The 21,184-nt window shown below is 37.1% G+C and overlaps 1 protein-coding gene across 12 annotated transcripts in view; it reads left to right on the top strand.

The window, feature by feature from the left end:
- The window catches only part of PUS7L (pseudouridine synthase 7 like), a 39,393-nt gene that overhangs the window by 2,095 nt on the left and 16,114 nt on the right, over positions 1-21,184 (top strand). For 10 of the 12 annotated variants that reach the window (XM_049694049.1, XM_049694053.1, XM_049694055.1 and 7 more), the window contains 6 exons: positions 1,655-2,583; positions 9,509-9,668; positions 11,447-11,639; positions 13,787-13,885; positions 17,658-17,739; positions 19,273-19,553. In XM_049694049.1, the coding sequence (XP_049550006.1) occupies positions 1,671-2,583; positions 9,509-9,668; positions 11,447-11,639; positions 13,787-13,885; positions 17,658-17,739; positions 19,273-19,553 (1,728 nt within the window). In that variant the 5' untranslated portion in view covers positions 1,655-1,670. Of the gene's footprint in view, positions 1-1,654; positions 2,584-4,880; positions 5,009-9,508; positions 9,669-11,446; positions 11,640-13,786; positions 13,886-17,657; positions 17,740-19,272; positions 19,554-21,184 lie in introns of those variants that run through there. The other 2 variants (XM_049694056.1, XM_049694054.1) reach the window with 2 other exon arrangements.

The following is a 21,184-nucleotide window of genomic DNA, read 5'->3' as shown; positions in this document are numbered from 1 at the left end:
GATTTTATTATAAATGTGATTAGAGGGTTTAAAAAGGGGTTGTGATATGATTTAATTTACCTTTTAAATCATCATTCTGGCTACTCTGTGGAGAGCAGACTATAGTGGACTAGTAATAGAAGCAGAGATTAGAGACCTTCACAGTGTATAAGAATTTCTGGAATGGAAGTCCTAAAGTAGAGGTGACAAAAGGACAGCAGGAATAATCAGAGAGCCGGATGCTTAAAGGTGATGCAACTTTTGGTGATGAGAAAGTCAAAGCTATGACCGAGATGAAGTGGAAGTGGTGTGAGGTTGAGATTGAGGAACTGAGGGACTGCGATGTTAAATGGATGATCCATATGGATGGTCATGGAGGTCATGCTGGATAGTAGATTTTAAGCCTGGTATTAAAGTCATCAGTGAATGAAGAAGAATTGTCATGGGACCAGAGAGAGTATGGCAGCAAATAGTATAGCCTGATGGCATGAACTTCAAAGGAAATGGGATTTGGGGAGGTAGAGGAGGAAGAAATGGTTTGGAAGTAGCAGTGGCAAACATAGAAAATATTTACAACCTCCAGATACCCATGAAAGGTATGAAAGGAAAAATAGCCTTCACATGAGAGGGCTACAGAAGAAGCAGCTTGGGGAAAATAGCCAGGTTTCATTAGGGCAAGAAACTGGGGAGACTGTGCAGGAAATAAAGGAATGAGGGAAAATAAATATATCCTATATATTCCCTAGGAATTTAGGATATAGAGAATTTGCTGTGATTTCTACATGACATATTAGAAAGGATGGTGTGGAGGTGGTTTTCTAAATTGGTTCAGATTAGTAGAATACACTGTAGAAATGGGGTGAAGGTCCAGATGATGAATTTCCTGGAGAGTGTGGTTAACACAAAGAACGGAGTAGTACTGGTCCCCTGAGCATTTTATTTTTCCTGAATCTCCCATCTGGTAGCCATGGGTTGTGTGAAGAATGAGTGAAGTTGGCTTCAAGAAGGTTTGTAAAGGTTTTTTTCTCTCTAATGCCAGAGAGAGATGGTTGGAATTTTTCTCTGGGTCAGCCGCAAAAGTTTGTATCTGTAAAAGTTTGTATCTGGCTTTCAAGAAGGTTTAAGGTCTAGGGTTAATTTAAGCCTACCTAGAAACCTAATCACATTGCAAGTTGGTTTTAGAACTTCATTTATCTATCAATTTGGACTATTTCTTCCTGTCTTCTCCTCATCCCTTCTTCCATCCCTATCTCTTCATATATAAATATCTAGCTACAGATTCTCTGGAATTAGCTGGAAATTTTAGTTTTCAGGGATGGAGTTCAGACAAATCATTGTAAACAGGCGTATGTTCTAGTCTCTTCTTTGTAAGACTACAGATGGTATTTTAAAAGTGAACTTGAAACTTAACCCATTTTAATCCTGGAATTTTAATAGATGGAAGCCTGGAGTGGGTGAAGAGTCAAGGTGCAAATCACCAGATATCTCGGTATAAGAGAGTCAAAATACACATGATATATAGAAATAAATTAGATTAGTAATGTCTTTTAAGGGGACTCAGGATTGGAAGGGAGAAGGAGAAGGAGAATTAAATAAATCTTTCAAACCTATTTCTTTTTTTGTTATCCAGAATTTTTCTTTCTGGTAATTGACCACCTCTTTGTTTCTTTTATAGGCATTGTTATTTGAGAATGGAAGAGGATACAGATTTTAGAATCAGGTTTAGTTCTCTGTGTTTCATTACAGATCACGTTGGATTTCATGGCACCATAAAAAGCTCACCAAGTGACTTTGTTGTTATTGAGATTGATGAACAGGGACAGTTAGTTAATAAAGCCAGTGATGAACCTATTCACAAGGTTAATAAAATACTACCTGGGCCAAATAATTTGGCCAAAAAAACAAACCTAGATCCTCAAAATTTATCCTTTGAAGAGAGAAGCAATCAAGAAGTCAATACTTTGGCTGGGTGCTCTGGTGATGACCAGAATTATGAGCCTGGTTCAGAAAAGGAAGATACTATCGAAGATGGAACTTCCAAAGGTGAAGAAGAAAACATTGATGTGTTAGGATCCTTGTTAGATGAAAAAACTAATGAATTACTGAATCGGTTTGCCTGTGATGTAAAAGAGAAGTGGAATTCTAAAACTGAACTAATTGGACCATCTTCTGAATTCTCATTAGGCAGAATCCTTGACAAAAACCAGAGGGCTATTTTGCATAGTGCTATTAGGCAGAAATTTCCTTTTTTAATAACTGTAGGAAAAAACAGTGAAATTGTTGTAAAACCAAATCTTGAGTATAAAGAACTCTGTCACTTGGTATCTGAAGAAGAAGCATTTGACTTTTTTAAATATTTGGATGCAAAGAAAGAAAATTCCAAATTTACCTTTAAACCTGATATAAACAAAGATCACCGAAAGGCTGTCCACCATTTTATCAACAAAAAGTTTGGAAATCTTGTGGAAACCAAATCTTTTCCTGAACCGAATTATAGTGCTGATAATCCAAAGGTAATGATAACAGTAAGATTTCGGGAAAAGGCACACAAGCCCAGGAAAAGATCTCTTCATGGATGCCAGGAAAGAAGAGTTATATACACAGGTAATTTAATACATCGTTATTATTTTCTTAGATAAATTAGTTAAAGTTGCGTGAAAGCTGAATAATTTCAAATGAATTAAATAGCCTTGTCCAGAGAGATATTGGAAACAATATATGGGTCCTGTTTTTTAATGGAAGGGAAAGTCTTTCAAAATACACTGGTTGTAAAAATTAACCTTATTGGGGCTTCCCTGGTGGCCCAGTGGTTGAGAGTCAGCCTGCTGACGCAGGGGACACAGGTTCGTGCCCCGGTCTGGGAAGATCCCACATGCCGCGGAGCGGCTAGGCCCGTGAGCCATGGCCGCTGAGCCTGCGCATCCGGAGCCTGTGCTCCGCAACGGGAGAGGCCACAACAGTGAGAGGCCCGTGTACTGCAAAAAAAAAAAACTAACCTTATTGATGAAAGTATCTTTAACACAGATACTTATAGTTAACGTAGTCACAAATGTATAAAGTTGAAGCAGTTACTTTGCATTGAAGTAAGTGTTGTGGGGATGAATCTTGATTTCATATTTTGAGAGTTATCTTAATTAAAATTAAGTATTTGGAGAGAAGTAGAATATGTTTGCTGTGCTTGGGGAAGTGAAGAGAATACCTTGTAATCTAAAACAGCTGGACTTAACTGCCCAAGGTACGGAACCTGCAAACTTACTTCCTTTGGCTGTCAGTCTTTTAGAGAAGAGATTCTCAGATTTTAGCATGCATTATAATCACCAAAAGGGCTTGTTGAGAGAGATCTCTGAGCCCTATTCTCAGATTTTCTGATTTAGAATGTTTGGGGTAGGTCTTTCACAGATTCCCAGGTGATCCTTTTTCTGCTGGTCTGGGGACCACATTTTGAGAATCACTGTCTTAGGGAATATATTCATTTTCTAGGATGGAGTGGAACTGATAAAATCTCACTCTGCAAGTTTGGCTGACCAGGTTTAATTGGCCTGTATCCTACGTGAAGGATGGCAAGTGTTTCAGATGGTCCTGTTTTATAAGTAAACAGCACAGCATTTAAAATATAAACAGCAACTCAGATTTGCACAAATGTGTGTATCTGGCACAGAAACAATGTACTATGTAGGGAACTCTGTGATGTAAGTGAAAAGAGTTTGGACCTTGGAGCTATGTGGGTTTTATTTTACGTTATGACTTTAGTTCATAAAAAGATCTATGAACTTTTTAATATCTTTGGGACTTAGTTTCCATAAATGTAAAACTGGAAAGAATAATACCATGGGCAAGTTACTTAACAATTCATAACTTTTGGTTGTACTTTAAAAATGGGGTAGTAGTAAAGCCTAATTCACAATGATACTCTAAGGATTAGATGAAATAATGAATGCAAATGTTTAGTATGTAATCGTTTTTCAAATGTTGGTGTCTTCTGTCTTGGAAATTTGTCCAGTTGTATGACTTACCTTTTCATGAAAAAGCTGCTAGTATAGGAGTTGACACGTGAGGCATGCAATAAATGTTAACAGATAAATCTGTTTTGAAGGAAAAACAAAACTAGTTTTACACGTGGGGAGAGAATTGCTGATCAGTGTTTTAAGCAGGTGTAGATTTTGTACGACTTGAAATTCTAACAGTATTTGAATTAATGAACCAAAAAATTGTGGAAACTTTTATATATTAGTTTAAATTAGTTTTACCAAAACTATGAATAATTGGAGAGACATGTTCAAGAGAGGAATTGATGGTTCACCAGAAGATAGTATGAAGATACTGGGATACCTATAAGTACAAGAACAAAGAAAAAGACAAAGATAAACTTTGCTTATCCCAGATATTGCTTAGGCCAGCCTTTTGTAAGAACAAACATAGTTCATATAAAAAAATTCCTTAATAAGTAGACCTACCTAAAAAATAGAACACTTAAAAAAACCTTTTATTTTTATTTTTAATTGTTATAAAATATACATAACATAAACTTTACCATTTTAACCATATTTAAGTGTACAGTTTAATGGCATTAAGTACATTCACGTTGTTGTACAACTATCACTGCCATCCATCTCCAGACTCTTTTCATCTCCTCAGACTGAAACTGTATGTCTGTTAGACAATAACTCTCTATTCCCTTCTCCCCTAGCCTCTCCCCTAGGTATCTCATATAAGTGGAATCATACAACTTTTGTTCTTTTGTGATTGGCTTATTTCACCTAGCTTATGGTTTATAAGGTTTACGTGTGTGTGTGTTAGAATTTCTTTACTGTGTTAGAATTTCTTTACTTTTTAAGGCTGAATAATATTCTGTTGTATGTATACATACATCTTGTTATTTTGTTTATCCATTCATCTGCCAGTGGACACAGTTGCTTCCATCTTTTGGCTATCGTGAATAATGCGGCTATGAACATGGCTATATTGGTTTAAGTTCCTGTTTTCAGTTCTTTTGGGTATATACCCAAAAATGGAATTGCTGGATAATAAGGTAATTCTATGTTTAATTTTTTGAGGTAGTGGTATACTGTTTTCTTAGACACTTTTTTGAAGAAGGAATTGTATGAAAAATTTAAGCGTCCAATGACATTTTCATTTTAGGTATTGCATTTATAAGCTCTAGAAGTTTTATTTGGTTCTTTCTTAGGTCCTCAATTTCTTGTTATGTTCATGTTTTCCTATAATCTTTGAGCCTTTTTTTTTTAAATTTTTTAAATTTATTTTTGTCTGCGTTGAGTCTTTGTTGCTGCGCACGGGCTTTCTCTAGTTGCTGCGAGCGGGGGCTACTCTTCCTTGCAGTGGGTGGGCTTCTTATTGCGGTGGCTTCTCTTGTTGTGGAGCATGGGCTCTAGGCACATGGGCTTCAGTAGTTGTGGCACGTGGGCTCAGTAGTTGTGGCTCACGGGCTCTAGAGCGCAGTTCGAGCCTATTTTTAATGGGTCTTTAAAAATATTTGTCTGCTAATTTCATATCTGTTGTTTCTGGATCTGTTTCTATTGACTGACTTTTATTTGGCTCATGGGTCATATTTTCCTGTTTCTTTGCATGTCCAGTACTAGTTTTTGGAGGTCAAACATTGTGAGTGTTATCTTGTTGAGTGTCTGGATTTTGTTGTCTTGTTTTAGAGAGTGTTGAACATGCTCTAGCAGGTAGGAAGTAGTTTGCAGATCCATCTGAGGCTTCATCTTGAATTTTATTAATGGAGGTCCAGAGTAGGCTTTACGCTAGTGCTGTCATACAGCTCTACTATGTATTTAAGGAGCCTATCCATACTGGACCTGATAGAGAGGAAAACTACTAGAATTTGAGCTGATGTTTTAATGGGATGAGTCTTTGGGGCATTGGGAAAGAACGAGTATATTTTGAATGGGGGTGGGACATAAAGTATTAGAGCCAGAAGGTAGATTCTCAGTATCTGAGAAGACTCTCAGTGGCTGGTGTGACGAATGGAACATGACAGAAGTGATGGTGTGTGATGTCTAAGGCTAGGTCATAAAAGGTATTGCCCTTTTTGCGCACAGTTCTTGGATGGCTCACTTTGGGGTAAGCTAGCTACCAGACTTTAGGGCTATTAAAGCAGCTCTTTGGAGAGGAACTGAGGCCTTCCGCCAATAGCCAGTACCAACTTGCCAGCCATGTGTGTGAGTGAACCCCTTGGAAATGGATCCTCCAACTCCTGTCAGGAGTTTTGAGTAACTGCAGCCCTAGCCACATTGTGCTGCAACCTCCTGAGAGAGCCTGAGCTAGAACCCACCAAACCACGGTGCTCTTGAATTCCTGCTCCAGAGAAGTTCTGAGAGATAAGTGAACATTGTAAGCCAGTAGGGTTTGGGGCAACTTGTTACACAACACTAGATAAATGATATGTAACATTTAATTCTAGGCATGCAGATTACTAATCAGCAAGGAACTCAAGGGGTCACCTATGCAGATTTCTGGAACACGTTCTCTTACTCTGCACTATGAATTCCAGCCTACTGGGCCTTCTTGAACTCCAGCCTCAGCAAGACCACTGTGCTCTACTTGGATTCCTCCTCCCTGGCCCAGAAAGTACCCCTAGTTAGAAAACCATGTGTTTTTTTTTTTTTTTTTTGCGGTACGCGGCCTCTCACTGTTGTGGCCTCTCCCGTTGCGGAGCACAGGCTCCGGACGCGCAGGCTCAGCAGCCATGGCTCACGGGCCCAGCCGCTCCGCGGCATGTGGGATCCTCCCAGACCGGGGCACTAACCCGTGTCCCCTGCATCGGCGGGTGGACTCTCAACCACTGCGCCACCAGGGAAGCCCAAAACCATGGTATTTTAAGACTCACCTCGTTTGTTTTGCTTTTCCTTTTGGATCACAGTTCTGTGATGCCTTTAGTCCAGGGTCCAAAGACAGGTGTTTCATATATTTTGTCTAGTTTTCTGTTTGTTTACAGTGGGAGTTCAAGGTTGGTACCAATTATTCCAACATGGTGCTAGAAGTGGAAGTCTCTAAAATTGAATTTTAAAATTTAGCATAGTTGATTTTCTTTTCCAATACTTCATTTATTCCAAGTAATTAAGAAAATGTTATAAATCTTATAAATTCAACATAAATTTGGTGATGTTTACATTTTCTTATATGTGCCAATATTATTTACTAACTTAATGAGATTTCAGTGTAAGAAAGACAAGTTTAAATCAATTAGACATTTTTAATTGGAATTACTTGAGTTTCATTACCTTAAACATTCCAAGTGCATAAGACATTCATTAACACAAATACTAAAAACCGTGAATTTGATCGTCTTAAATATTTCTATTCTAAATTCTGTATCTTCATGGATAAAATATACCTATGCACTAAGGCTAATCAGCAACAAACTGATATAATCTCAAACAATTTGGAGGCTCCTTCTTAGATGGCTGAGCTTGCCTAATGACCTGTGAGTGACATGCCTAGATTGTCAGGGACAGATTTGACACATTGAACTCTAGTTATCAAACACATGTACTTTAAAACTTTAAGTGTTGCTCTCCTAGCCTTCTTACTTTATATAATACACTTTCTTGGTCTGTTTTTCACAGTTTGTACCTCCTAGCCAGGCTGACGCAACACTTTTAAGATATTTTAGTGGTGTCTAATTCCGTAGATTTGGTATATTTGAAAGACTACTATATTTTTTCACATTATTACTAATTGATTCTCAAATGTTTCGTTCCAGGACTAGTATAGCTCTTATAAATTACTGTGAACCCCAAACAGCTTTTGTTTATGTGTTAATTGTATTTAACCTATTAGCAATTTAAAATGAATTTTAAAAGATATGAATTTATTTAAAATAATCTATTTTATTCATCGATGAAGGTGGTCAAAAGGTACAAACTCCCAGTGATAAATAAGTCCTGGGATATAATGTACAGCATTGTGACTACAGTTAATAATACTGTGTTATATATTTGAAAGTTGCTAAAGGAGTAGATCTTACCAGTTCTTATCACAAGGAAAAAAATTTGTAGTGATCATTTCACAATATGTACAAATATTGAAGCATTATTGCTGATTTTAAAAACTTTTTCATAAATGTATGTTTTTCTTCATATTTTTGAGACTTGCTATTTTCATGTTTTTTGAGGTTATTTATATAGAGATCTAAAGAACATACAGATCTTTCCCTTTCTTTTAAACAGTGTGATTTCTAAAGTGTAGATATTACAAGCTTTTGTTTAGCTATTTCATATGTTCAGAGATAGATAGATAGGTAAATTTCACATCCTTCTACTTCCTGAGTCACATGTACGTTAAATGTTCATTTTTCTTAGAGCACTCCTCAGAGAGACCCGTGTAGCTGCAGATGACAGTTACAAGAGGTGAACAAAATAGAAATTATTCTGCAGAAAACTTTGAATTTCCTTTTCATGATTTGAGGGAAAAGGGCAGTACTTTGAAGCATCTTATATGTATATGGTGAACTGAGGATTGAGGTATTTTGTTACTGTCAATGTTGGCAGGTTATATAGGCCAACAAGTTGGGGGGCTGTTTTGGTGGCCGTTACTGCACTTGTTCCTCCTTCCTCTTCTGCACCCTCACTCCTACTCTCTCATCTAGTAGACATTTGAAGCAGCTAGCATGAAGCAAGTATGGTTTTATTTCCTGGTTTGCTGGCCTGGAACTCCCAGTCCGTGGGGTGCACAACTTAAAGAGATAAATTATAACATGGTGTTCAGTGTTACAATATAGATAATGACAGCTAGTGGAGACATGCAGATTTAAGTAATTAACTTCCGGTAAAGTTCATTTATTCATCCATTCAATAAATACTTGAATACTTACTATGTGTTAGGCTGAAGATATAATGGTCAATAAGATAGGGCTTCCCTGGTGGCGCAGTGGTTGAGAGTTCGCCTGCCGATGCAGGGGACACGGGTGCGTGCCCCGGTCCGGGAGGATCCCACATGCCATGGAGCGGCTGTGCCCGTGAGCCATGGCCACTGAACCTGCGCATCCGGAGCCTGTGCTCCGCAACGGGAGAGGCCAAGGCAGTGAGAGGCCCGCTTACTGCAAAAACAAAAACAAGACAAACGTGATTGCTGCTGTGGCCATTGGGTCTTGAAGCATGAATAGAAGTATGGCAAATAGTAAATGGAGGGAGCACATGAAGGCTCTAGTCCATCCAAGGATTGTGAGGAGTTCTCTGTGTTAGGATTATAGGTTATATGAATGGGAGTGAGACATGCGGAGACTGGAAGGGTAGATTAGGGCTAATGTGACTGGGGCCAGTATGAGCGTCAGATCAGGGAATTTGGATTTTTTTTTTTTTTCTGTAAGCCTTTAATGAGCCCACTAGAATTTTAAAAATGAGCGCTGAAATCCATGAGGTTTTGTATTTTACTGGTTGTATTTTGATTAAAAAGTACTCATTATTTAAATTAGTGATTTGATTCATTATAATGATCTGTCAGTCTGCTAAGAATGTAATTGATGTATGTTAGCTGCTTTTTTTGTAATAGGGGATTGTTTTTGTTTCAGCCTTTACCCTACGAAAAGAAAATCTGGAAATGTTTGAAGCAGTTGGTTTTTTAGCTATCAAACTTGGAGTGATTCCTTCGGATTTTAGTTATGCAGGACTTAAAGACAAGAAAGCCATCACTTATCAAGCAATGGTTGTTAGAAAAGTGACACCAGAGAGGTAATAAGATGTTACTTTAAAGGACAGACTTTATTTTCTTATTGCATCAAAAACTCAGAATAATACTGGGAGCATATTAATCTCACTATCAATAGTAATTGATTACAGGCTTACTCAGCACATATTCTGCATTAATAGTATAATTAGCTTCTAAATAGAGTTTTGTTGTTGAACAAAACTCTATTTAGAACTCTAAACTCTATTTAGAAACAAAACTCTATTGAACAACAAAACAAAACTCTATTTAGAAGATAATACATGTTTATTTAGAAGATAGTACATGCATTATTTAGAAGATAATACGTGTATTTAGAAGATAGTACATGTATTATTTAGAAGATAATACGTGTATTTAGAAGAAATACATGTTTATTATAGAAGATTTAGAAAATAGAATAAAAAAGAAATTAAATGTCACTAAAAGTTCTCTTACTCAGAAATAACCACAATTAACACTTTGATCCATTTCCTTCCAGTCTTTTTTCAAATACTGTGCTACATACAGATGCTACAAAGCCATTTTTTACATATGTGAAAATCGCACTGTGTGTGTAATTTATATTTTACTTATAAAAATAATTAGTATTCTTAATGAAAATTTATGTCATGAAATATTTCAGAGTCATGTTCATTATACAGACTAATTTATTTAACATTCTTCTGTTTTGGGACATAGAAATTTATTCCAGTTTTTCACTGTAAATACTACTGTGATTAATATGATTGTACTTAAATCTGTGCCTTGTGGATACTTTCCTCAAGATAAAGTTCAGAAAGTTGAATCATTGAACCATAATTCTGCCTAACTTGATGTAATATTGATATATTAATCTTTAGTCATCAGATGTTTAAGTATTCACTACTTGCAGGTAGATGTTTCAAAGTTCTTATATGTGGGACAAAAAAAAATTGTTTGTGATTTTGTCTTTGTGGTCAAGAAGTTCAATATAGTAAGAGAGAATGACTTTAGATGTTAAAAGGTATTTAGATGTTAAAAATTAGTTTTTAACCATCAAAGACAAAACAAGTTATTAGTTTCTAGGAGGAGCAGGTACTTTGATTTGGCTTATGGGTAGGGGATTTTAATTACCCATCAACTAACAGTAAGATTTTAGCAGATGCAGAAAATCTGAAGATAGTTTAGAGGGGCAGTAAGCTAAAAAGTCTGCCTAATAAAGCAGATAGTTCCTGTAAGGACTACAGAAAATATGATGTAAAGAAGAATTTACATCAGTTCTTATAGGATCTTAAAAGTTAGGCTAAGACAATTGGAATCTATTATTTAGATGTTGGTGAAAAATTGAAAATTTGAATAAGGAAGTGTTCAGAGCAGAATTTTAGGAAAATCCTCTGGCACTAGTGGTTTTTTGGTAACATTGGAGAAAGAGAGACTGAGGAGGAAAGGAGCAAAGTCTAAGGACAGGAAGAGCAGAGAACAGTTAAGAGGTTCTATCCCTTGAACTAAGAAGTCAGAAGGCTACATAGAGTAGTAGCATTAGGTATATGTGTTCCAGTTCTTAAAATAACTCTTAATATATTCCTATGATAAAGGGTTTTTAGTGTACATTTGTTAAAATAAATGAAAGATGTGTTTTTGAAATAGTTCCCCCAATTTTTGTTTTAGTATTCTGATATAAGTGGTTGTCTGCCAACTGTCATTTAAACTTTATTTAAACTAATTTTTTGACATTTTTAACATAATTTTTTAATGTTTAAGCATTTAAACTAATTTTTTAAATGTAAGATTTAACTGAGTCTATATGATTTATCATTTATAGGTTGAAAAATATTGAAAAAGAAATTGAAAAGAAAAGAATGAATGTGTTTAATATTCGGTCTGTAGATGATTCCCTTAGACTCGGTCAGCTCAAAGGAAATCACTTTGATATTGTCATCAGAAATTTAAAAAATCAAATAAATGATTCTGCAAACCTGAGAGAGAGAATTTTGGAGGCAGTAGAAAATGTTAAGGTAAGAAAACTGCACTTTTTAAAAAATTAATTTATTTTTGGCTTAGTTGGGTCTTAGTTGCTGTACGCGGGATCTTTCATTGCGGCATGTGGGCTTCTCTCAAGTTGTGGCGCGTGAGCTCTAGAGTGCGCAGGCTCTCTAGTTGTGGTGAGCGGGCTTAGTTTCCCCACAGCAGGTGGGACCTTAGTTCCCCAACCAGGGATCAAACCCGTGTCCCGTGCATTGGAAGGCGGATTCTTAACCACTGGACTACCAAGGATGTCCCCAAACTGCACTTTAAAATAGAGTTTTATAGGAAAATCTTTATAGTCCCTTCCTTTACATTGAGATAAGAAGGGAAATTTTTCTTTTTCTTTTGTACCTTTTCTTTTTATTGCATGTATAATTATTTTTTAAAATGATAATTAGGGCCATTTGACTTATTTTTTTATTTTTCTTCTTAGTACATATTTTTGTATTGAAAAAACACAACTTTAGTGTAATAAAAAAAAATTGTATAGTGTTCCTCAGTGTGGGGGTAAAAACTATCTGTATAAAAAGACAGATTGTTTTGTTATGTTTTGTTTTTAGTATCTGTCATATAGAGTAGTATTTCAGGCAAAGAGATTAATTTTGGGGGGAACTTTGTCTAGTAATTCTTTTCAGAAATCTTTGGCAAATAGTTTTTATATTACTTTTCAGAATCTTTTTTCTCTTCAGTCTAATTTTGAATTTTGTTTCAGTGTATACAAATGATAAATCATATACATATTGTCTTACAGTAAAAAAATTACTTACCGTAAGTTTTTAAATAACATTTGCCAGGCATCTAAATATGCGCATACAACCATAGCCTTCATTCTGATCATGTAGACTATGGGTTCAGCAAACTTTTTTCTGTAAAGGGCCAGATAATAAATATTTGTGGTTTTGTAGGCATATGGTCTCTGTTGCAGGTACTCTACTGCTGTTGTGTGGAAGCATCCATGGACAATATGTAAATGAATGAGCATGGCCATGTTCTAATAAAACCTTGTTTACAGAAACAGGTGTTGGGCCAGATTTGACTTGTGGGCCAGTTAATAGCTTGCTAACTCCTGATCTAGACCCATAATGCTCAACCTGGGGTGCTTTTAAAACATTTCAGCAGTCTGTCTCTTCTCCCAAACCAATTAAATAAGAACATTTGGGGGCTTCCCTGGTGGCGCAGTGGTTGAGAGTCTGCCTGCCAATGCAGGGGACACGGGTTCGTGCCCCGGTCCGGGAAGATCCCACATGCCGCGGAGTGGCTGGGCCCGTGAGCCATGGCCACTGAGCCTGTGCATCCAGAGCCTGTGCTCCGCAACGGGAGAGGCCACAACTGTGAGAGGCCCACGTACTGCAAAAAAAAAAAAAAAAAAATACATTTGGGGATGCAGCTTAGGCATTAGCATTTAAAAAAAAAACTCCCTAAGTGATTCTTCTCTACAGCTAACACTGAGAAACACATGTGCATATTGCCACGTGCATATTGCCAATTACAAGATTCTTTTATTGAAATAAATACAACAAGAAAGACTTGATTACATATTCCGACACAATAATTGTATTTATTTATCTTAGTTTGGGGCTATAACAAAGAACCATAGACTGGGTGATTTTTAAACAAGAGAAAATTACTTCTTATAGTTCTGGAGGCTGGAAGCCTAAGATCAGGGTTCCTGCCTGGTCTTCTTATTGTATTCACACACTGCAGAAATAGAGTGGGCTAGTTCTACCACCATTTCTTATAAGGGCACTAATCCTATTCATGAGGGCTCTATCCTCATGACCTAATTACCTCCCCAAATCCCCACCTCCAAACACCATCAGATTGGAGGTTAGGATTTCAACATATGACTTTTGGTGGCTCACAGGCATGCGGTCCATAACAATATACTTTTTTTTTTTTTTTGTGGTAAGCGGGCCTCTCACTGTTGTGGCCTCTCCCGTTGCGGAGCACAGGCTCCGGACGCACAGGCCCAGCGGCCATGGCTCACGGGCCCAGCCGCTCCGCAGCATGCGGGATCCTCCCAGACCAGGGCACGAACCCGTGTCCCCTGCATCGGCAGGCGGACTCGCAACCACTGCGTCACCAGGGAAGCCCAACAATATACTTTTAATTAATTGATTTTTTTTTGTATTTATAGAATAAAGGGTTTGTGAATTACTATGGACCACAGAGATTTGGGATGGGAAGGAAAGTTCACACAGACCAAATTGGATTGGCTTTGCTGAAGAGTGAAATGGTATGGATTCTTTAAAAGTATGGACTTAGCTGCTTTGTCAGTTGTCCTTACTACATAAGCCTGCTCCTTGCTTTCTTAACCCAGCATATAAAGGCAGCTATACCACCACATACATATACCATACATTACATCATGTTTATTGAGCAGCCACTATATTCTTGGTATCACATTATAACAAAGCAAACTGTATGTGATGCCCCTTGTATTTAATACCTGCTTGAGACTAACAGGGACTTGACCAGCGCTCATCAAATTCTTAGTGAGCTGAATAGAGGATTTTGAGAAAGTTAAACCCTGATTCGAGAAATCTGGTATCAGATATTACACAAGATAGGAATTCACCCAATGGCGGAGACCAAGAGGAACAGCAAATTTGAAAAAGAAAATCTGGCTAGTTTCAAATGAAACTAAAAATGCATGTCACAAATAAGCCACATTTGCCCAATTATTATATTATATATTTTTAAAATGTATATTACATATATATAATTACATATTATATATACACATATATTTTCACACTGATTACAGTATACATAATAGAGAAAAACCACAAAACTATGAAAATTGTATATTTGAGCAAATGCAGTATTATTCATATAATAGTGTCATGCTTACTCATTTGTGTTCTGATATGTTTTCTTGAGTGGAAGAGAAAGGAACAGTAAAAGCACTTGTGAGAAGCATTGTGCATGTGAACATCATCTTACACATGGAAATAAGGTTGACAGCTGGTGATGTAGACCACATCTGCAAAACTGCAGTCAGTCTGGGCTTAACATTTCAGAGGGAGTTTAGCAAGTGGGATATAACTGATATGATAAAGGGTCTAGAAACTGTATTGATGAGAAATGATTAACTGAAAAGTGTTTCTTCAGTCTAGAAAACTCTGAAGAGGAAATTAACTTAAAGTATTGGAAATTTTGTCATATGGAAGAATTTAATAGTTAGGGGTCTGAAGAATGCATCATGTGTTCTGTTTGAGTTCTGCCAGTTGTCTAATATGTCACTATAGGCAGGTTAATTAATTTTCCCAGCCTCGGTTTTCTTATCTGTAAAATGGACATAATACGTATTTTACAAGATGTTCGTGAGAAGTAAATGAGATAACTTTTGTGAAAGCACCTAGCGTAGTGTCAGGCTCATAGTAAGATGAATGTTCAAAAATATGATTAGACTGTTAATTGTCTGGTTTTAACAGTGGTAGAAATTCAGGGGGCCAAGTTTTAGCCTAGTGTAAGAAAGACTTTTCTAAGAGTTGTCCAAAGAAATGGGCTTCCTCCTCCGCCACGCCCCACCCCAAGAACTGGAAATTCCTCTTGCTATCATTACATTTAAACAAAAGCTGGCTGGCTACCCCTTCAATGGCTACCTCTTTCAAACTTCATATTCCATGCTCCTAATTATTTGTAAACTTGCTAGACTATTGGTTATCAATTATTGCTGTGGAACAAATTACCCGAAAACTTAGTGTATTAAAACCACAAGCATTTATCATCTCACTATTTCTGAGGATCAGGAATCTGGGAGCAGCTTAGCTGGGCATTTTTGCATCAGGGTCTCTCACGCATTTGCAGTTATCTATCAGCCTGGGTGGTCTCTGAAAACTTGAGTGGGTACCAAGGATCTACATCCAAGATCACTCTCATGGTTGTTGGCAGGAACCTTGAGTTTCTTGACATAGTGGTACTCGTGGCATGGCTTCCCCCGGAGAGAGGAGTCCAAGAGCACAAAAGAGAGAGAGAGAGAGAGAGACCGCAACAGAGAGAGAGAGGAAGACCACAACAGAAACCTCATGGATAACCAACAAGGACCTACTGTATAGCACAGAGAACTCTGCTCAATATTATGGAGTAACCTAAATGGGGAAAGAATTTGAAAAAGAATAGATACATGTATATGTATAGCTGTATCATTTTGCTGTACACCTGAAACTGTCACAACATTGTTAGTCAACTGTACTCTGACATAAAATAAAAAGTTAAAAAAAAGTAGGGTCATATATCCCGTTGCGGAGCACAGGCTCTGGATGTGCAGGCTCAGCGGCCTATGGCTCACGGGCCCAGCCACTCCGCGGCATGTGGGATCTTCCCGGACTGGGGCATGAACCCGTGTCCCCTGCATCGGCAGGCGGACTCTCAACCACTGCGCCACCAGGGAAGCCCGGTCATATATCTCTTGACACGCTCTCTTTGCTAAAGGAAATAGAATATTCCTTCAGAGAAATGAAATGAGAAAAAAATTGCAGTTTGGTAAAATGGAGGGGAGTAATTCCTTTTCAGAGGATACAGTTTTTAGCCTCATTAAAGTTCTTTAAAAATAGAGCATTTATTCCTTTCTTCATTCATTCATACTCAATAAATATTCATTGAATAAAAAAAGAAAAAAGAAACTTCAGTGTCTTTCATAGCCTAACCTTGGGAGGGACAGACCTTCACTACTTCCGTATTCCACGGTTATGCAGGCCAACCCTGATGAGTGTGGGAGAGGACTGCCCAGGCGTGAGCACCAAGTGCTTGAGACCATTGGGGCTGTTTTAGAGGCTGGCTCCCACAGCTAGAAAGGCAGATTTTTTTTTTCCTTTTGCTTGAATTACGCCCTCCCCAACCTTTACATTCCTTATGTCTCAGTTTAAATTCTCATCCCATTACCCAAGAATTAGTGAATTCCCCTTATCTTGTGACTGCACAGCCTCCTAGACTTCCCATCTCAGGTTTGATTACATTTTATAATTATTGCTTATTTAATCTTTTCCAGTAAACAGAGACCACAAGTCTCTTGCTCAACACTCTACCCCTGGTGTCTCCACAGTGCCTAGCACATGGCAGATGCTTAATAGTATTTGTTTGAATGAATGAATAATGTTAACAGAAGAATGAGTGGGAGATTAGGTTGCTTGACCTATTTTAAGATCCTTTCTGGGCTTCCCTGGTGGCGCAGTGGTTGAGAGTCCGCCTGCTGATGCAGGGGACACGGGTTCGTGCCCCGGTCCGGGAAGATCCCACATGCTGTGGAGCGGCTAGGCCTGTGAGCCATGGCCGCTGAGCCTGCACGTCCGGAACCTGTGCTCCGCAACGGGAGAGGCCACAACAGTGAGAGGCCCGCATACCTCAAAAAAAAAAAAAAAAAAAAAAAAAAAAAGATCCTTTCCTACTCTAAGGCACATACTTAGAAATAAGTTGTGCTGGAGACAGTGATAAAATATAGGAACTAGTAGATACCTTTTTTTTTTTTAAAGGAGCATCTTTTAATCTATTTAGGTTTTAAAAGAAAACATTAAAGTTGACAATTTTTAAAAATGACTTTGGCAATTATTTTTAAGACCACAGAATTCTGAGACTTGAGAACATAAATGAAATTAGTGGCTTGCCATTCCCCTATGCTTGTTCCTTCCCTTATTTTTGTTGTGTATTTTTGTTGGCTAAGTCTGAGTTTTATGTCATCACTTAATACTTCTGTTCATAGTTCGATGATAGAGGCAAAGAATGACAGAAGAACTGTGGAAGTGGTGGGGGAGCACTTTTCCAGTCCATAATATTTTAAACCTCTGTATCAGTTTGCTTTGTACAGGAGGTTAATTCTAAATTTAACATTGTTTAACTTTTGAACACTTAAAGACAAAATTGCCACGTAAAATATCATGTTAAATGCTTATTCTTGTTCCTTTGTTAAATGTCTGGCATTTGTTAGATGTCAGACAGTTTGTACCTTTTTAAAAAAAAGTAATTTTTCATTTTCATTTAACACATGTTTGCTTGTTTGGTTTTTAAAGGTGAAGGCTGTACAGTTATTTCTTACACCAGAAGAATTGGATGATCCTGTAAATAGAGCAAAGAAATATTTTCTTCAAACTGGTACTTAAAAAGTTTCTTTACCCCATACATAACCATGCAGATACATAATATAAGTGTTATGTCAGCAGGAGAGCATTCATTACAACATAAATATGATAAGAAATAGACTGTAATATATTGTATATTTAAGCATTTTTATTACGTGCCCTAGGCACTCCATTTTTGGCCAGATCTCTGGGATTTTTGTCTGTTCTAATTCTTGCTTGGGGGTAGGGGTGAGGGAAAAGATGCTTTCTGAGTTTTTCTTGGCCTAAATCCTCGAAGGATTTAGGTATTGATGGAAGTATAATTCACTACAATCAGAGGAGACTGAAAAAATAAACTAAATAAAAGTACATTTGTTATATCTGATACTTTGTGCATTGTTTTTGATCTAGTTGCCATTTAGCCCTGATTGCTGATTTTGCAAACTTTAGCCCAATATATGTAGAATGCTTAATGAGAAGCACTAAAAAAAAGTTGTTACGAGTGTGGGTTCTAGAGTCAATCTACGTGGGTTTAGCTCTCAACTTTAGTACTTCCCAGCTGTACAGTCTTGTGCAGTCATTTAGTTTCATTCTTTTAGTTTCTTCATCTGCAAACTGAAGCTAATAATGGTACCTAAAAGACTGTCATGAGATTTAAATAAGATAATAGATATAATGCTTTTAATATAGTGCCTGGCACGTTCTGAATACTGAATAAATATTACTTGTATCTAAACAATAACGGCAACCGTAGCATTTTAGAGTCATTCAAATATATGATCGACATATACGTGCATATTGAATTTCACTTACAATGAAATAAAGGACATCCGTTTTCAAATATCTCCATTCATTGTTTTAAATTATGTACATATTACCTATATGTCATGATTCATAGGAGAAAAATATTTTTATGCCACACCAGAATCTGTAAATAGTGTGAGCATTTCAAATTGTTGTAAGTAATCTAAGTAATACTAAGGAAAATTCAAAATTGCATCTATTGTAGGGTCCTGAGAAAATAATTTCCTTTTGGCAGTGATTCTTAAACTTTAGTGTGCTTAAGAAACCTGGTGCATTTATTAAAATGCTGAATCCAAGGCCCTCCCTGAATAAGCATCTTTGCCATGGAGTCCAGTAACCTAGTTTTAAAAAGCATCCTACTAGCAAGACCTAATAGTACACTTGAAGGATCCAGATGTCAACCCTTTCTTATTCAAAAAATTCTGTGTAAAACGTCTATAACAGCTCTTTAAAAATCTCTAAGCTCAGGGGTTTATGTAATGCTTTAAAAAAAAAAGCCCTCTAAATAACTACAAATTAGTTTATTTCCATCCTGAAGTTGGAATTACTAATGTTGTGCTCTTTTTAAAGCAGGGAAAGTGATTGAGCCATATGATTAATGATCTTTATTAAAACCAACAAACAAAACACCTCTTCAAGTGTAGCTCTGGTTTATAGTTGGTGCTGAGCATCATCTTCATATTCAGGTTCCCAGGGTAGCTCAGTTCATTTAGAGAGCGTGGCCTTTAAATAAAAGTGACTAACTGATCTTCGCTTTATTCAGAGGATGCTAAAGGCACACTTTCACTGATGCCTGAATTCAAAGTTCGGGAGAGAGCATTGTTGGAGTCCTTGCATCGCTTTGGCGTGACAGAGGAGGGCTGTATCCAGGCGTGGTTCTCTTTCCCCCATTCCATGCGCATATTCTATGTTCATGCATATAGCAGCAAAATCTGGAATGAGGCAGTATCTTACAGACTTGCAACCTATGGATCAAGAGTGGTGGAGGGTGATTTGGTCTGTTTGGATGAAGATATTGATGATGAGCATTTACCAAGTAGTAAAGTAAGTGTCATTTCATCAAGAGTAATTACCACACCAGAAATACTAATTTTCAGAAGCCCTTATTTTAGAAACAATTTAAAACTAAACATGCTCTTCTTTTTTTTTTTTAACTTATATTTGCTCATCTCCTGCTTCTACTCTGCTGTCAGCTGACGCTTAACATGCTATTGAATGGAAAAATAAAAATAGTGGTATGAAATGAAAGTTACAAAGATATTAAACCTTCCTTTAAAGAACACATTCTTTAGAATAAGATTTTTATAATAATGGTATATAGGGTATGTAATGTCATGTGCGTTTCTTTTATATAGGTGTGATTTTACAACTTGCTTTTTTCCCTCTTAACAGTATCTTAGAGGCATTTATATTAATGAAATATAATTTTGTATTGTAAAAATTGATCCTTCCATTTCCTCCCCATCCAACTAGTATTTTTATAGTATTTTAATCTCTGTGGGATTGAACTAAATAATGAAATTTAATTCCGTAAATCACGTAAGGAAATTTATTTTATAGTATTGTAATGCAAAAAGAGCAGACTATTCTCCATCATTAATTCAATCTCACAAGTATATTTTAAAATTTAATGAAGGGATTTGAGTAGTGCTTTTGTATATAACATCATAAAATCATTGACCTTTAGAGGACAAAAAGATTTTAGAGACCCTCTTTTCTAATTCCCATTTTATAGAAATGAAATTGAGACCCAGGCTGGAGAGGAGACAGATTAAGTGACATAGGTAGCACTTAATCTGTTGTCTGATTCCTAGCCCAGATTAGTCTCTACTAGAGAAATTGTGGAGTGTAGAAAAGGTGTCAGCATCTAGAGATAGGGCATGGCCCAGTTTTTCAAAAATGGAGAGAAATAGACTGAACTTTCCATAAAGGAAGCTTGTTCTAAATTAATGGCAGAGTTCTAGATGTATGAATTAAGGATTTTTTTGGTTTCAAGTGATGGAAACCCACCTCAGACTAACTTAAGGAAAACAGACAGGAGTTTCTTGGCCCTCATAACTAAAAGCGCATGATTGATTCAGGCATAGCTGTATCAAGGGGCTTAAGCAGTGTCCTGAATCATCCGTCTCGTTTGCTTTATCTTACAGCTCTGCTTTCCTCTCTGTTAGATCCATTCTCAGTTTCTTCTCCAGAAAAGAGGGCGTTTCTTTCCCAACAGTTTGAATCAAAGCCATGGAATTGAGCCTCAGTGGCTAGGAATGGCTTGGCTTGGGTCACATGTCCCCAGACCAGTTATTGTGGACTGGAGTATGTGATTGGCAAAACCTGTGTTCCAAGGGCTCCTTCCTGGAACCATCCCATCCAAACCACATTTAAGAACTGGGAGGAAAGCTCCCAGGAAAACGCAGGTGCACTACCAGAAAAGAGAGAGTAAAGGCTGAGTGATGAGTGAGCCAGAACAAAGATGTCTGCTTTACTATTTTATTAAATGAATGGCTTATGAATATTTAGATAAAGTGATCACTAAGAGCATAAATCATTAAGAATGGTCATTTAACTGAGACACAGACTCTGAAATTGTGTAAGAAAAGATCTAGCAGCATCGTAGGTTTTATTTTACCTCATATGAGTGGAAGAAGAGATATGTCAGTTGATTCCATTTTGATAAATAATGA

The sequence above is a fragment of the Orcinus orca genome, chromosome 11 (genome assembly GCF_937001465.1).
Source record: "Orcinus orca chromosome 11, mOrcOrc1.1, whole genome shotgun sequence".
NCBI lineage: Eukaryota > Metazoa > Chordata > Mammalia > Artiodactyla > Delphinidae > Orcinus > Orcinus orca.
The sequence above is the reverse complement of the archived record's forward strand: the minus strand, read 5'-3'. Positions and strand labels throughout refer to the sequence as shown.